Raw genomic sequence first — 17,240 nt, 5'->3', positions numbered from 1 at the left:
TGCATCATTTGTTATGTTGTTTATTTCCTTTTTGTAATATCCTCGAAGATAGTTTGTTATAAACGTAGATATTTATAAATGAATTCCATAAAAACACCTACGGACGTGAAACTAATATTTTTAATAATAAGTTTACATGTTTACTTACTTCCCTGGTGATTTCTTTGGGTTTATCTCCTGTTGGATAGCTTTCTTTGATTTCAGCGCATGAAAATTTTTTTAAACTCTATCTAACTGTAGCGGTGTCTCCATAAAATATTTTATCTCAGGGTCTAGTTGGAGTCATGTGTGGATGAAACACTTCAGATAGATATTTTGCAAATGCTTCCGCTTTCTCAGTTTTGTTTCTAGCCCACCTACCTGCTGTGTCCTTCTTAGGTGGAAATGTCTGTGGTGGCTTTTTTAAATTTTTAGCTAAAACCTAGGAAAAATCTTAACGTCATATCACATCGTCCCATAAGCTTATTACCTCCCCTATCCAAGGTATTCGAATAAATGCTATTAAGTCGTTTTAATTATTTAATTATAAAAGACAAAGAAATAATCCCTAACCTTAATTCAGCTTCATGGTAAGATAGAGCGATAGAAAATACAAATAGAGATTGTGAAGAAAAAATATTTATATCAGCAGAATTTCTAAATATGAGCCAAGCCTTTTATAAAGTTTGACATGAAGAGTTGTTTTCCCATGTCACTTTGACCTAATATTAAAATCATATTTGGAGGATACATATTTCTTTGTCAAATGTCAAGATAAACATACGTAATTACATCCAATCAACCCAGGGGTACCACAAGGAAGTATACTTGGACCTACACTCTATCTAATTGATACTTCAGATCTGCCGGCCACCAGGGAAACAGAAAAAGGAACTTTTGCTGATGACACAGAAATTTTTGCAAGACTTGCAAATCCTCAAACCGCATCGAAGAATTTACGAGAGAGCTTAAATAAAATTCAAATCCGGATTAACAAGTAGATAACTCAGGTAACCATATAAGTTATACCATTCTTCATAAAAATGGGTGAAAAACGATAAAATAAAAAGTACTCTAAACTATAAATTCCATGTACTTTAAACTATTTTATAATCAAAATCAACGTGCAACAAATAAATCTGAGTAGAAGCTTGGTAACAAGGACAGCGAAGTTTGGGTGGCAAGAAATAGGATAGATAATTGGGTTGAAACGGAAAACATGGAAGAAATGAAGCATATGGTTGAACTAATAAAATTAATAGCAATTGAAGAAAAACCAGATAAAACATACGACATGAAAATAATGAACTGAAAGAAAAAATAAAAAAGGAAGATGATAGAATCGATACTTTAGAAAAAAACGCAAGGAAATATAACATAATAATGCATGGCGTTATGAGATAAGATACGCTTAAAAAAGTTATGGATCAGTTGGAATTTAAAGCGGACCTGGAAAAACATTGCGTTGGTATAGGTACGTACCTAGATAAGAGTTTAACATGGCGAAAACATTACTAGAAACTCACTACTAAACATTGAAAATAAGCCTTTATAAGATAATTTTGAAGCTCGTATAGACTCATGGGATTCAACTTTGGGGTACTGCAAGTAACAATATCAAAATACTCCAAAAATTGCAGAACGAAGCCCTTAGAACTATCGTGAACGCCACATGGTATGTTCCCAATTCTATCATTGAAAAGACCTTCGGTTAAATATGAAGCCAAGAACAAAAGTTTAAGTTACAGTGCCAAAATAAGTGCCCAACCTTATGTACTCAAGAAACTAAGCGAAGAGATAAATCGTCTTAAAATATTAAAATCAAACGAATTTTAGTTAAATATAGATTTAGTTAAAATATGAAAATTATCAGTAATTCTGTCAGTTATAACTTATAGTTCATGTTGTACTAAAAACAAGATCCTTATTGGAGGATACTTCTCCATTGCCATCTTCAATTAATATAGCAAATACTTATTGATCCACCGTGAAGTTTGCTATTGATATACATGTGTTGGAGTAGCTGGTTGCTGCTTATTACCACTTCTATTTATTCGAGGCAGTATGACAGTTGGAAGTTTTGTTGATGATGTAATACAAACCACTTAACTGTATTATCTAAATTGGAGTCCACAAACATCGCAAAGTCATATTCTGCACGTCGAACTATGAAGAAGGTAACGGTAAAGGTTTTGCTGTGACCTTTGAATGCACAAGATTTAAATTTCATCCACAGTTATGGAATATGATTGGAAAGATACTCTCCATATTGGGTAGTTGATCCACCAAAAGTGGAATTATTTACAACGAGGTGCCACAAGTTTACATCGACCACTTCATTCTATCATTGAATTTATCTACGAAGTTAACAAATAAATTAAGCAATCCTAAAGTCAAAGAGTATATTATATAATTCAAATTGGGTTCAATTATTTCCATCAGTTAATTTTGAAATTCATGAAACGCTGTTTATGTACTGGATGAACAAAACAAAAGGTTTATACACGTACAAATATTAATCATGAGTTATTTGTTCTAGTACCAGAATATACAAAAGCGTCATGTTATTTCCCGCAAGAATTTCAAGGGGAATTCGCAATGCAAAGCACTACAACTCCCTATCACCCATCGCCAGGCATCGGAATACAGTACAGCACCCTTAATATTACGGAAAATTCGATACCAATTTGGGGTAACTGTCACCGCAGGATCGGAAACAACTTCATCCTCATGTTCAAGTATGTATTCAAACTATTTTTATCTAAACCACAAAATGTACATCAATTTTGGTATGGCATAACTACTAGTAGGGAAGTATCATGTCTCAATTTTATTTTCCCATTAATATATGCGACGATAATATTTTGTTATTATTAAACATGTTGTAGAATCCAGAATTTTTTTTATTTGAATTGTTCAATAATTGACATTGAGAGAATAACTGTATTTTTTGGCTTTTTTATGTTTAACTTTCTTCCATTTAAAATAAACTGAAAACTATCGAAAGTTGTTTGTGAAATTACGTCTGATACATTTTGTACGTAGGTACGTAAATATCTGTAAGGTATATGTAAAACACAGGTATAAACAGTTTATTAGATATGAATTTATAAGTACACTTTTCTTCAATTTCTCATTTCTTAAACCTTTTGATATATAAATGCTTCTAAATGCTCTTGATTTCTTGAATCTCTTCTGTTTTAAAATTAGTTTTTTTAAAAAAGTTTTGAAAGAAAGATAAAAATTGACGTTACGACTTATTATCAAAATATGATATTGACACTGACAATTTGCGTATTTATATAAATTTTCAAACAGAAGAGACCTAAAATAAAGAACATTTAGAAGCATAATATAAGTATACTTTGATATAATAATAATATTGAATTTTTGCATAACTAGAATAGTATATTAGTTACATAAAAAGAAACAGGAACTTTTTACGCAAGCTTCAGCAATTTTCATGTATAAGAAATTCATAATTTTGTTCCAATCTTATCGCTCTGATAGTTTTTTATGGCAAACAATATAAAATTACATTATACAGTAAGATCCCACAACTAGGAAACATTCTTTTCAACGTAATTATGAATGCAACGTAACAGGTCAATTTTGTAAATGAAACTATACTTTCTGAACACAAACCTTCAAATTACTAGCGGTAACAATTACAATGAATGAAATTTCTGAATAAAAATGTGAACCATATGATACGGGGTTAAAAGGATTGTCAATTCTCTAATCAGCTGTAACTGTAACTGTTATTCATTAACAATAAACGATGGTCCCAAAAATACCTTTCCTGACCTAGAGATGTCAATAGTTGCTTGAAAAATACCACTGTATTAGAAAGTAGACAATCGATACAGCATATGTTTCAAGTTTGAAGACGCCACGTTATTTAGTATTTTTTTGGCAGCCATAAATAGTGAACGATTCATTGATCATCATTACGTGAAAAAATACTTTTATTTAAAAGGCCTTATTCCAACCAATATAATAGCTGAGCTAGATTCTACTCTGGGTGAGATTGCTCCTTCGTTATCTACAGAAAAATATTGAGTAGCACAGTTTAAACGAGGCCGTACGACCTGCGAAGACCAGCATCGCAGTGGTCGATCAAATGAGGTGACGATTCCAGAAATGTTGAAGCAAATTCACAAAGTAGTAATGGATGATGGTCGACTGAAATTACGCGACTAGCAGACATAGTAGATATTAAAAAAATGCGGTATATTGCATATTTGGACATGAGAAAACTGTTCGCAAAATGGATGCCGCGTTTGTTCACAATGGAACAAGCGTTGTGAAGATGTTTCCATCGTGAGTGTTTGGCATAAATAGAGCCGAATGTTTGCGCCATTTCATAACCATGGATGAAACTTCATACCAGAAGCAAAAAAACAATCAAACAATGGACTGAAAATGGAGAACCGGCTCCAAACAAGGCAAAGACCATTCCATCTGCTGGCAAGGTTATTTGAGATGCGCGTGGGATAATTTTCATTGATTATCTGAAAAAGGAAAAACTATCGACGGCGAGTATTATGCAACTTATTACAACGTTTGCGCGAAAAAAATCAAGCAAAAACGGACGCATTTGTCTAAGAAGAAAGTTTTATTTCATCAAGACAATGCACCGGCTCACACATTATTGCAAAAACCGAAATTGAAGAATTAAAGTTTGAGTTGCCACCTCATGCACCCTATTCGTCAGATTTATCCCCTTCGGATTATTTTTTGTTACCATACTTGTAAAAATGGTTGGGTGGTCAAAGATTTTCCATCAATGTAGAGGTGAAAACACATGGTACATTTACAGAAATCTACGGATTTTTCAGATTACCGATTTCAAACTAAATGTGGGACCTTTCATTTGTATAAAGCTTGAAGCTATTACCTGAAGGGAATAAATTTAGAAATAAAAAGTTTACTTCCTTTTTCCAATTGGTTGCTTTCATAAATTTAATACAAATTAGAAAAAAATTATGCGAAGATTCCAATTCATTGGTGTATTATTAATGATTGATGGTGATTAATGATTAAACATTTGTTACTTTTTGTGGAACAGGAGGGTCAAAGAGTATCTTATGTTAAAATTGACAAGCGAAACAAAAACTTAAACGGAAATCAATAAATTTAATTTATTGTGATCAGCAAATATTTCGTTCGATCGTTATATTAAGATATCGATTTCAATGCTGACAGTAGCACTATTAGTTACAGCGAAACACTTTGTGTGAGATGCTTACACCTGAAATTACGTTCCTCAAACGTCTTACAAATATTTGCCGCCACTAAAGAACCGATATCCAAGTGTTTCATAAACGAAGAAGCAGCAGAAGCAAATTGTCCGTCAGAAGATTCTTTGCAAAACAAGGAATCCACGGAAATTTTATTATTCAGTAAGTAAAACATTAATAAATTCAAAAATTTTATTGTATGCTTTCTCATTGCTATTTTTAGAAACTAAAGATAATTTTGGATTGTATACATCAACACAATATTGCCCAATGGACGGGAATTATATTCTCAATTACAAAGGCACTTCGAGAAAAAGCCCCAACGAATGTAAAGGCTATGTTTCTGTAGCCAACTCTTGTCCCTCTGGTTCGGAATTGAACGTTAGACTAAGAAATTGCACATTCGAAGGTTATGGTAAGAAATATTTCTTGAGCCACTTAACATGGAGCAAAACAACGCGCAAGAACTTTAATATGAATTCCTGTAAGATCGAAATTTTGTGTGTGATGAATATTTGTCGCCGTTTGGCGCACAAAACGCTTGTGCCATTGTATCATAACTACCTTTAACCCTTTTCTTTTCTTTTTGGCTACTAGCTATCCAATCTTAAAAGTAAATGAATCTCAGGAACAAAATCAGGAATGAATTTGCCAACTAAAACCAAAAAGTTAGTTTTAAATAGTGCTTAGATGAGGCTGAGATTTGGTTGATTTTTGAACCAAAATTTATTCTACCAACCAAACAGATAAAGCTGTAAAATTGCTCCATGTCAACCAGTCTTTTTTGATTATATTGGACTGCTTTTTTATCATGTTTATTTTAGATATGAAATTTGAATGTCTTGGTCACTGGAAAGGCAATAACGGCGAAATCTTCGTTATTTTCACGGACAGCAGACACACGAAAAACCTTAGACCCAAGTACAGATGTGCAGTAAGTTTCTTCATATCTATTTTCATTTTATTTTTGAAAGTTACTACTTCCCTTTCTAATATTACAGTTAAAATTTCATTTGAGTCTCCTAGAGGTAAAATTTCTTTGCTATGTCTGGCTTTATCATTAAAATAATATTAAATAAATAGAAATCTCCACCCTAGCCTTTTTCAATTTCTAAAATAATGTCTAGAATTCATTTTCTTAATAAGAATCCAATTCGAACATAATTTCTTCTTTTACTAACAATGTTAATAATAGTTGTTTCTTCCTCGATGACCATTTGAAAAATGAAAACGCGTTGGTGTGCGGAACGGAGCCGTTGCTGCACCCTCAATCGCATACGCCCCCGTTCTGTTTTATTAAAATGAATTGCTAATGTTTTTATACAAAAAATATGTTTCTCTCCTCATATTAACATTTTTATTATTCGTGAAAATCATTTCGATTCTTAAATTATTTTTTAGGTTTATAAGCGAGATCCGACAACGGGTAAAATACAAATGGCGCTTAGCAGAGATTCAACTTGCATAACCGACCTTCATAATATAACTAGCGGCTTCGAAACATTCTCTTTGACACCAAGATTAGAGAGACCCTGGCCAGCAGAAGTTTCATTTGAATCGTGCAGCTTTCCCCAGTGGATGTATGGTGACTGGGAACACGTAAACGTTACACCCGACACTATGATTTATAAAGATCACACTTCCTTCAAAACCCATACTATTAAATGTGTAGCTGTATCAGATGCAGGTGACAAGTACTTGGTGTTCAGCAGAACGCAATGGTAACTATAAGGCAGATTTAGATGTTGCATCGATAAAAATATTTGATTTCGTTATTTTTAGTGATGAAGAATATTACAATTGTGTGAAAATAGCTAATAGAGGAGGTAATATTTTAGAGTTTCAACTTGGGACTAACACCAGTACTAATAAAGATGACGTTTTTACTTTATGCGCAAATGAAAACTTCCAACCAGATTCTTGGATAACTCAAGGACGTGAGTTTGATATATATCATCCATCGATAATATGAGATGTTTTAATGTATTATTATCATTTGCAGGTTTGGAAATACCCCCTACTATGTCCAGCGAAATGTGTCCCATAACTGGCGAATACACAGGACGAATTCCAGATGCTACCGATTTATGTGCTAAACTATGGTCTGACTGTAGAGCACCAGAATATATGTATTATCAGGTATCTCATTGTGAAACTGAAGAAATTTACGAAGAAAGAGAATATCAGTGTTTGGGCCATTGGAGAGAAAAGAGATTTTTATACACTTACACTGCACGAAGAGACGTAGCGGCTGGTACTTATGAATGTTTCGTAGGATCAATTTTCAGTGAAACCGAAATTTTCATTAAAGAAGCTGGGGAACATTGTCAGAGAAATGTTGATCCTTCAAGATATGGAATGAAACTTATTAAGAAACAACCGTTATATTCTTGCATAGAAAAAAGTAAGTTTGTGGATGTTTAAAATTCGTCATGTATTTAAACATGTTTGCTTTATAGGTACAACGCCTAGACTCGTTCCTAGAACAACAACCAAGTCAGCGAGACGTAAAACTACGGCTGTTAGTATTAAAGAAACTACGCCCATACCCGACATTGGTAAGTGGAAATTTTTAGATAAATAAAAGCCGATAAAGAGTAAAAAAACTTATTTTTCAATAATTATAAATGACATTTTATTCTATAGTGTTACCGAAAAACAACACATTTAATAATTTGAAAAACAAATTGAAATTGTCAAAAATGAGCTGTTTACGAGTTTTATAATAGTTTGGTCAAAAAATTTTGAAATTAAGGTTATTGAATAATGGCATTGAAATAAATTTCATACAAAATTGTTGATTTTATATCTTATAATTTAAAAATTATGCCATCAACATCTATGGAATAAGAGTGTCGAAATATGCTGAATGATTAATTTATGTAATATTAGAAAAAAATAGTAGAATTAAAAATTTTATAAAAAACTATTTCAAGCATAGAAATAGTGAAGTGATTATTCTATTTACCATTACCAGTTTCGAAAAATAATTTTTCCCTGACAGTATATATATATATATATATATATATATATATATATATATATATGGGTTTTTATGCCATATTCAAGTCAATTATATATGATAAAATTAGAAGTAACCTTTTTTACGAAAAATAACCCCGTTCATGGAAAGGAAAAGCAACTAATTAAATAAATACTTTTCAGTGGAAAATTATGTTTAATGATTTAATAATACTAGACAGTTAAACTGATTAATGGTTATATAATTTCTAATTTAAACGATCATAACATTTAATTTGTGCATGAATAAAAAAATATCCAGCTTTCTTCAATTTTATATTTAATATGTCCTCACTGATTTGCTATTGTTAAATTTTTTTTTCGATCTCCATTTTGTTCTTTTTACGGTATAAATATCTTATTTCCCCGGTATAACGGTTCAGGCTAATTAATATAAGTAGGTAAATTTTGGAAGGACGGATCATCTTTAAAAAAAAATTTTTAACCAAATCGAATCTTTGTTGATGTAACAAAAAATCAATCCTGTTTCTATGGTCGTTATCCGACATCTTTCAATTTTAGGGGCCTAATTCGTTCATTGTGATGCCATATACGCGACAAAACTCGACATAAATAAAAGTGAATTGATTAGTTAATTTTTTTGGTCTATCTAACAGGTTTTGAAATTCCTTAAATCAATGGCGCACTTAAAAAAATCTGTACCAGGATATAGAAAAATCAACTAGAAAATTTGTCATTCAACATTCTTTATTTTATCTTCGGGATCGTTTGATGTTTTGTCGCATAGGTGGGTTTTAATAAAGGTGTGTCCAGGAATACTTATATGGAATTGATAAACTCAGCGACGTAAAAATTTTATTTAAATAATGTATCAATGACCAAATTATTTTCAACAAATTTAGCAATGTTGATACTAATATTTCAGTAATTTTTGTATATCCTGAATCACAAGAGATACACATTTTCTTTTAATGGCGTTTTATTATATTTTATCCTCAACTACACAAATTTTAAGTTATAATTACATATGAAATTTGAGAAAGTCTATTGTATGAACGAAACAATGTAAAAAAACCAGAACTGCTTTCGTAACTACCTACATGATAAATTGAAGTTCCATCCTCATAAAAATTTTGTGGTACCGCCATTGATTCAAGTTGAGCATAATCTCACATCCTACATAATGTGTATTGTTTGAAAATAAAAGTTCAGCACTCTGGGATATCGAAGATAAACGGTATAACAAGTCTGGCACCTATTGTGAACTCAAAATAATGGTTATAGTTTGTTTTAAATAAATATGTAGATTGGCTCTTAACGTACAGCGGAATGTCTGTAGATGCATCCTGCATGTACGATTAGTCACAGTTTTTGGTGAATATCGAAATTATTGTTTGTTATTGTAACGATTCTTTTTAATTATCTCGTCTTTTTTTGAAGGTATTTTGAAATCGTTATATTTCTAGCGATATTTCTACACTACCTTACGTACGTTTCGATCGCCTTCTGAAACAACTTCATCTACAAAAATTTAATGTATTTTGTTGCAAGACAAAAAGCAAGGAAATATTCAATTTCAAAACTATCTAAACATATATTATAGGTTTGCTTTGCTAGAACTAAGCATTTCTGTTACAAATTTTCATGCAGCCACAGACCGGTAAAAAATTAATGAATTAAATAGAAATTCTTCCCAAGAGTTCAAAAATAACAATACAGAAATTCATTCCTTATAACATACTTTTGAATGATTTAACATTTTTTACAACTTGTTTGCAGAATCCAACGATATTCCGGATATTCCAAAAGAAGAAACTAACCACTCAGGCACATCTTCCATCATCAGTCAGCTTCCAGTTGCGAGATATTTATTATCAATTATTTTGATTTTTGTGTATTTCTATAATTAATATGTTTTAATATGGAACAAACTTTCCGCAGAAGTGATATAAGCTGTGGTCTTGCCAAATACAGCATCAGTAATTTGAAAAAAAATTTGCACATCACACTAAGAAATATGACAATAATACTTGATACGGTTACTAGAATTAACTTAACAAATAACTTCTTTGCTAAATTTCATATAGGAACCTTTCTACCTCTATGATGATGTAAATTAACAATAAAACGAAATTTGATTAGCTATTTTCTGAATGTTGTAACCTTGGTTTGCGAAATAATTTCTTTCACCTATTTTTGTTTGTTCCTCTTGATTTATTTTTATATGAATATGTCAGACAAGAGAATTATATCGATTAGAAAATTTAAAAAATTTATCAGAACAGATCAAAACTAAAATTTAGTATTAGAAAAATTACCGTTATTTTTATTTGATTTTTAAATTATGATATAGGTGAACATGTCTAAATATAACAACTAAAAAAAATTTACATCGACACTAAAAAAGCAAAATGTATACTTATTGACATTAGAATTGTTAGACCTAGAAGGAATAATGTTTTGACTTCGATTTTTTGGCTTATAATCACCATCAACTATGTATTTTTAACCAATTTTCCAAAATCAAAAATTTTTTAAAAAAAAAAACCTGTTTACTAAAGCCGATTAGTAATAGCAAGTTGGTCGATATACGTGGGTATCGAGCCTTTGGTTTCTTATGTTTACATTTTTCTTTGAATGTGTACCACTGTCCTCTACGTTAAACTTGAAATTTTGCCGTGACTACACGGGTCATCATAATTGAATCCTATCAAAAATGTGGAGGATTTGATGGGGAGGGAACCCTCGTTGAATACATAATTTTTTCCAAGTTCATGTTAATAAAATTTCTAGCGAAAAACAATATCGGTAAATTAATACTTCTGGATGTAACACTTATAATGTCACGGAGTGCTCATATACGAGGATGGAAGTAACCAACAAGTATGATCTTTCTTTTTATTTTTGAAATATATTCCGACTATATTATAAATTATTTATTTTTGATAAAATTGAAATAAGTCTACAAATCGTTTATTTCAAAAAATTCTATCTATTTTCTTTTTTTTCAATAAAATATAAATTAAGTGGATAACATTCATATTTGAATTAAATATATTACACAGCAAGGCAACATCTTAGATATAACATGAAAATCATTTCCTTCAGTTTACTATGAACAATTGTCATGTACTAATTTATTTGTCTAAACACAAACTTTGATCGTTTGGGACTATGTTATTCTGCCATAATAGATTTTAGTAGACTCTTTAATAGAAAGTAATATTTTTATATTTAAATTGTTTTTATTTATATTCTTGTTTCAAGTACAATGTATAATTTTATAATAAATCACTAAAAAGTATTACGTAATTCAACGAAAAACACACCAAATATATATTCTAATGTACATTTAATGAAATAGGATATAAAAATGTACTGATTTTTCCTGTAACTTATGTGTGATGTAGTACCTATATACATTCAACTTCTTGGTTCGGATCCAAGAATACTTCGCCTCAGTGATTTTGACTCTATTGTGATTTAAATATATTTATATACTTATTATACGTAATAAAAAGTACTTAACTTAGTTTTACAGTTTTATTTATCCCAACTTACCTTCCAAATTAAAATATATGATTAACTACCAAATTCATAGAAACAATAGGTTCTGGAAGTTTTAATTATAGATTTTTAAAAATAAGCTAATGCTATTGATATTCTACAACCATTGTTAATTAAAATTAGTTCAAAGTAACTTATTTTTTTATATCTGGAGTCACGCTCTGGCTCTGCAACACTTTATACAAACAAGTGTTCTCTATTGCCTATACACATTACTAGGTGCATAAATATATGAAATTTTAGATCTATGGAAAACATAGTTTTGATCAATTATTGCATGATCCAATTACTTCGTTCAGTTTTCGAATGACAATTAACTGTCATATAAATTAATTGAGGTTATAGTTATGATTATAGTAAAAAAAGTGATATGACAAAAATATAAGGGGGCATTCATTAAGTTTATATTCCGATTTGTTTAGAAAAATAATGACGTATCAAACTTTTCCGGTTTTAAAAAATGACAGAATTCTTAAAGTTGCAAGGGGTGAAAAACCTGACAAACTACCTATATGGATAATGAGACAAGCTGGAAGGTACTTACCTGGTAGGGATTAAGTAAACAAATTTCTTATCAATGGACTAATATATTTTTTTACAGAATTTTTGGAGTTCCGTAAAAAACATTCCTTTTTTGAAATCTGTCAAACTCCAGAACTAGCTTGTGAAGTTACATTAATGCCAATAAAACGGTATGACTTCGATGCAGCTATTATTTTCAGTGATATTCTGGTTATTCCACAGGCTCTAGGTATGACTGTAGAAATGAGACCTTCAGTTGTAAGTAAATATTTTGTAGCAATTCTAAAAATTGTGTATTATATAATAATGTTTTTTCAGGGACCTGTTCTACCTGAACCTTTAACACTGGACAATATGAAAAATTTGAAAAAAGATGGTGCTGTTTCAAAGTTGAAATATGTAGGTGATGCTATAACTCTCACAAGACACAAACTAGATGGGAAAGTACCCCTGTTTGGATTTTCTGGTGCCCCTGTAAGAATATTTCTACATATCTGATAATTAAATTGTTTATTTGCCAATAGAAAATTTTCAGTATACATCATTAATCCAACCATCAAGTTATATCGTTTGTTTTAGTGGACTCTAATGGGGTACATGATAGAAGGTGGAGGTTCAAAAACCCTTAGTAAGGCTAAAAAATGGTTGTATCAGTATCCAGAGGTATCACATCAGCTTTTAGAACTATTGACTGAAGTTATAATAGGTTACTTAGTAATGCAAATTGAATCTGGGGCCCAGATAGTTCAAGTATTTGATAGTAGTGCTGAATATCTCAACAACAGTTTATATGCAAAATTTTGTTTACCTTATTTGAAAAAAATAGCTACAGAAATAAAAAGTAAATTAAAAGATAAAAATTTGGAACAAGTTCCTTTGGTAAGTTCATTTTGTAAGAAAAATAAGAAAATATTAAGACATTACTTGAATTTGTAGGTTCTGTTTGCTAAAGGGGCACATTTCAACTTGAGTGATCAAGCTGCACTAGGTTATGACGTTCTTGGTATAGACTGGACCATGAAACCTGATATTGTGAGGAGTACACTTAAGGATAAAAATATTACTGTACAGGGTAATCTAGACCCATGTGCCTTATATGCTCCTAAAGAGGAATTAATCAAATTAGTGACTGACATGATCAAAGCATTTGGTACTGATAGATACATTGTTAATTTGGGTCATGGCATTTACCCTGATGCTCCTACTGAAAGTGTTCAAACATTTATAGAAACTGTACATTCTGTAAAATTGTAATAGTGGAGTAATTTGGTTGCTACAATGAATAAAATAAAGAAGTTTCTTCAAAGTCTTTTATTTTTTAAAAAATAATGTTTAAATTTGCTTAAATTAGCATCTGTAATAATTACTTTGGCTTTTGTAATTTGCAGGTTGTTTTCATCAGGTATTTCAGTTACTACAGTAGAGTTTTTGTATAACCATCTAAAAGCAAACATTCCTCAATTTAATTCTGATAATAACCCTAATTTACCATACCTCATTTCATTTCCTCCACTAGGTACTTTGATAGTCATAACATTTCTTGCTGTTGCTTGCAGAACAGTCTCTTCAAGTTTAAATCTCAATTCTTCTAAACCTAAAAAATTCATTATTTGATGAAAAACTACAGTAAACAAGATATGAGGCTTTTAGTATCAAAATCTGACAAGAAATTTTCAGAAAAGTGGAAAAAAAACTATCACAAAATTATATAATACAGCTAAATCAAGAAAACATTTGACACAAATAGTTCAGCTAAATTAGAAGTTATAAGAGAAAAATCCAGCCCAATTTTAGTTTAGAAGAAAATTATGAGAAGAAATCTGACTAAAATTAAGAAAGCATGAACTCCAAGATATTTGTATACCTGTCCCCAGTTTAGCAGAAATTGGTAAACTATTTGAAATATTAACTTCAACTAAATCTCTTTTGTTTCCAACACTCATTATTTTATTCATTATGTCTTTATTCCCTGATTTTTTTGCTAAATCTTTCAAAGTAGTTAGCACATGGTTCCTTTTGTACTCGAAACAAGAGCTAGAAATGTCTTCCACATGTAAAATAACATCCTAAAAACTTTAATTATCATTAAACCTGTTTAAATATTTCTTTTTATACTTGCTTCAATTTATTTGAGTTTTTACAAAAAATTACTTACAGCTAAAATTGCATCTTCAAAAGTAGCAATAAAACATTCAATAAGATTGGTTGGTATGTCTGATAAAAAGCCAACAGTATCTACATAGAGGACTTCCAGACCTGAAGGTAAAATTCCAGCATGAACAGTAACGTCTAAAGTAGCAAAAAGTTGATTTTTCGGTTGCAAAGATTTTTCTCCAGTTAGGGCTTTTATAAGACAAGTTTTACCAGCATTTGTATACCCTACAACAGCAATAACAGGGTAATCAAGTTTTCTTCTATTACTTCTTAAAAGCATTCTTTGATTACGAAGTTCTTGTAAGGCTTTTTTGATCTTCTGTTCTCTATTTTGAAACATTAGCTTCAATACTTCAGTATCATGCGTGTGAAAAAAGTCATTTTGTGATTTGCGTCTAACAAAATGAAGTTCAGCTAGGGCCACTTGTAACTTAGCATATTTACTTGTAGCATGCATTTTCAAAATTTGCATAACTATTTTATACCTGTCTAATATCGGTATTCTAAAGTTTTCTTGTAAGATGTCTGAAGTTACTCGTTTCAAGTTACTAGCATTTATAAATACAGCCGATATTTCTGGATTAGAAACAATTATACTACTAAGCTTTTCCATATTGCCAGTTTTGAATAAAGACTTATTATCCAATGATTCTAACGGTATTTTCATTGTGTCTACTACTTTCCAGGAAGGTAGTGTTTGTATTAAAGACACTGCTTCTTCTAGTTGTTCTTCTGGTGTAATTGTAAGTTTTCTTGGGCCCCATTTAACGTAAGGTTGAATTATGAGGCAACTATGAATATCTTTCAAATGCAGAATATTGTCGACCACTTCATTATATTCACTAAAAATATCATTTTGACAATTATCTATTATTCCAAAAATAGTAGTATGCATTCGTTATTACTACAATATGGTGTTTTTTTTAAATCAATTTAATATACTGTAATGATTTAAAATGGAGATACTAATCACATAACATAAAACATTGATGACATACTTGTCAGATTCAAGAACATCTTCAATATATTTTTCTGAAAACTCTTCCTCTGTTTTTCTAATTAAAGTTGTACTGAATGTTCGAGGTATAGTCTTAATTACATTACGAATAAACTTGATGGTAAGCATTTCTAAATTTTCATACAAATTGCCTTTTATTATTTATCTGCTACTTTATATTTATAACCTAAAATTCACAAAGTTAATTAACAAGCCAATACAAAAATGATTTTTTCTAATAGTAACCACAATTAAAAATTTTGAATGTAATGATATAGAAAATTAGAGAATAATTATTTTCGTGTGCATTATTTCAAATTTAATATATTTTAGATCCAAATTCAACGAAATTAATCATATAAAACACCCATTGTTAAAATGTCAACATGCTATTGAAACTTTATCATGTTAAGGTTAGGAGCAGTACATATTAGAGATGATATAAGAAGAAATAGAAAGGAACTGTTCTCAATATCAAAATAACCTGAATGTAATGAATTTAATCTTATGATATAAATTATATTATAATTATGGATATATTTCAATTTCAATGCATTAAATCAAAAAACAAAACTTGTTTCTCATCTCACAACATTTTTCTAACATATGCCATCTCGGAGATCTACAAGGAACGAAATCAGTAAAGAAAGAACTCCAATTCATTCCATTTAACGATAAATGAAAAAAATTGAAATATTCCATTTTTTTCAACAAAACATAGTCGTGCTTTTTAAATTTTTTATAGTTCATCCCAATACTTCTTAAGAGTACAATTCTTTCTCGGTACCATTATTTTTCAGTTTCTGTTATATATTCGAAAAAAATCTTCTCTACCTTGAGCATATATCCAAATAAATTGGTATACCACTTCATAGTTATATTCAGTTTTCAAAGATATCTGTGTACTTAAAAGGTCTATTAATATTAAAATAAATCGACTCGAATTAATTTCACATTAAATTTTTACAATAATTAACCTGTACAAGACAGCTATATAATTGGTTGATAATATTTTGGTATTTTTTCGCCAAAATCAAATCGTTGTAGTGAAAATTTAGCTAATTTTAAGCAAAAAAAGTATGACAATATTACAATAAACTAAAAAAAATAACAAGTTTTGAGAAATTCAATAAGATTTTATCGTCCATGTAATATTTCTTTCTGTAAATAACTGAATATAGAGTCATCATAAAAGTGTCTTATTACAGGAAGTATAACGTTTATTTTACAACTTTAACGTCTAAAAATATATTTACATCTGCAGCAATACTCACAATACAAATTATTACTTTACATTGTTTTACTTGTTTTTACTACAGGATGGAAATCGAAGTATTTGTACTCGATTAAACGTCTAAAATAGTTGATGTTGTTTGACATCAACAATACGCAATTCTCTACTTTTTGTGTCACGTATATTTACGCGTTTTTCTTCTTTTACACGTTTTTCTAAAATTTAGCAAAAGTAAAATTTATTGTTATAAACAATTTGAATAATATAAACATTATTATCACATACAATCAAGTGGAAACACAGAAAAGATGACTGAATCTTAAAAAACGGATAATGTTTTGTACTACATAAGGGATGTAAGGTATTTAAAGGGAAATTGAAGTAGTTATTCAATGAATTGATATGGACAATGATGTATGAAAATTAGTAGGCCTTTACAATCAACTGTAAAATGGAGCAGATTAGAAAAATATGAATTTCATTCAATTATTGCTTTGGATAAAGTAGAACGTTTTATCAATTCCTCTATAATAATTTTGTACTTTTTTCTTTAATACAATTT

General features: G+C 30.1%; 3 protein-coding genes across 7 annotated transcripts in view; 2 read left to right on the top strand and 1 right to left on the bottom strand.

Moving 5' to 3' along the window:
• LOC130450935 (uncharacterized) overlaps nt 1-11,794 on the top strand; it is a 28,836-nt gene extending 17,042 nt beyond the window's left edge. For both annotated transcript variants that reach the window (XM_056789680.1, XM_056789681.1), the window contains exons 2-10: nt 2,519-2,717; nt 5,200-5,384; nt 5,446-5,637; nt 6,047-6,156; nt 6,624-6,943; nt 7,005-7,159; nt 7,225-7,626; nt 7,682-7,780; nt 9,984-11,794. In XM_056789680.1, the coding sequence (XP_056645658.1) occupies nt 2,519-2,717; nt 5,200-5,384; nt 5,446-5,637; nt 6,047-6,156; nt 6,624-6,943; nt 7,005-7,159; nt 7,225-7,626; nt 7,682-7,780; nt 9,984-10,114 (1,793 nt within the window). In that variant the 3' untranslated portion in view covers nt 10,115-11,794. The remainder of the gene's footprint in view (nt 1-2,518; nt 2,718-5,199; nt 5,385-5,445; nt 5,638-6,046; nt 6,157-6,623; nt 6,944-7,004; nt 7,160-7,224; nt 7,627-7,681; nt 7,781-9,983) is intronic.
• A 273-nt stretch (nt 11,795-12,067) lies between these two features.
• On the top strand, nt 12,068-13,619 carry LOC130451672 (uroporphyrinogen decarboxylase). Its single transcript, XM_056790844.1, has 5 exons — nt 12,068-12,318; nt 12,373-12,551; nt 12,612-12,767; nt 12,873-13,172; nt 13,230-13,619. The coding sequence occupies exons 1-5, from the start codon at nt 12,201-12,203 to the stop codon at nt 13,545-13,547; spliced, it is 1,071 nt and encodes a 356-aa protein (XP_056646822.1). The 5' UTR covers nt 12,068-12,200; the 3' UTR covers nt 13,548-13,619.
• Nucleotides 13,590-16,761, bottom strand: LOC130451671 (putative GTP-binding protein 6). 4 transcript variants are annotated; one of them, XM_056790841.1, is made up of 6 exons: nt 16,719-16,761; nt 15,446-15,631; nt 14,449-15,289; nt 14,158-14,359; nt 13,788-13,887; nt 13,590-13,733 (listed from the first exon to the last, which is right to left on the bottom strand). In XM_056790841.1, exons 2-6 carry the CDS (start codon nt 15,571-15,573, stop codon nt 13,595-13,597), a joined length of 1,410 nt encoding a protein of 469 aa, XP_056646819.1. In that variant the 5' UTR covers nt 15,574-15,631; nt 16,719-16,761; the 3' UTR covers nt 13,590-13,594. The 4 variants fall into 4 exon arrangements, with proteins under 4 accessions (XP_056646819.1, XP_056646820.1, XP_056646818.1 ...); XM_056790842.1 differs by lacking the exon at nt 16,719-16,761 and adding an exon at nt 16,279-16,385; XM_056790840.1 differs by lacking the exon at nt 16,719-16,761 and adding an exon at nt 15,929-16,083.
• Between the last annotated feature and the right edge of the window lie 479 nt (nt 16,762-17,240).

This window comes from Diorhabda sublineata, chromosome X (assembly GCF_026230105.1).
Source record: "Diorhabda sublineata isolate icDioSubl1.1 chromosome X, icDioSubl1.1, whole genome shotgun sequence".
Lineage (NCBI taxonomy): Eukaryota > Metazoa > Arthropoda > Insecta > Coleoptera > Chrysomelidae > Diorhabda > Diorhabda sublineata.
The sequence above is the reverse complement of the archived record's forward strand: the minus strand, read 5'-3'. Positions and strand labels throughout refer to the sequence as shown.

Excerpts from the sequence above, each read along its gene's own strand:
- LOC130451672 (XM_056790844.1), top strand. The coding sequence starts at position 12,201 with ATGACGTATCAAACTTTTCCGGTTTTAAAAAATGACAGAATTCTTAAA. Across the intron at positions 12,319-12,372 it reads AGCTGGAAGGTACTTACCTG|AATTTTTGGAGTTCCGTAAA; the intron begins GTAGGGATTAAG and ends ATTTTTTTACAG. Across the intron at positions 12,768-12,872 it reads TTGGATTTTCTGGTGCCCCT|TGGACTCTAATGGGGTACAT; the intron begins GTAAGAATATTT and ends CGTTTGTTTTAG.
- LOC130451671 (XM_056790841.1), bottom strand. The coding sequence starts at position 15,573 with ATGCTTACCATCAAGTTTATTCGTAATGTAATTAAGACTATACCTCGA. Across the intron at positions 15,290-15,445 it reads GATGTTCTTGAATCTGACAA|TGAATATAATGAAGTGGTCG; the intron begins GTATGTCATCAA and ends TGATATTTTTAG. Across the intron at positions 13,734-13,787 it reads AGTGGAGGAAATGAAATGAG|ATGGTTATACAAAAACTCTA; the intron begins GTATGGTAAATT and ends GTTTGCTTTTAG.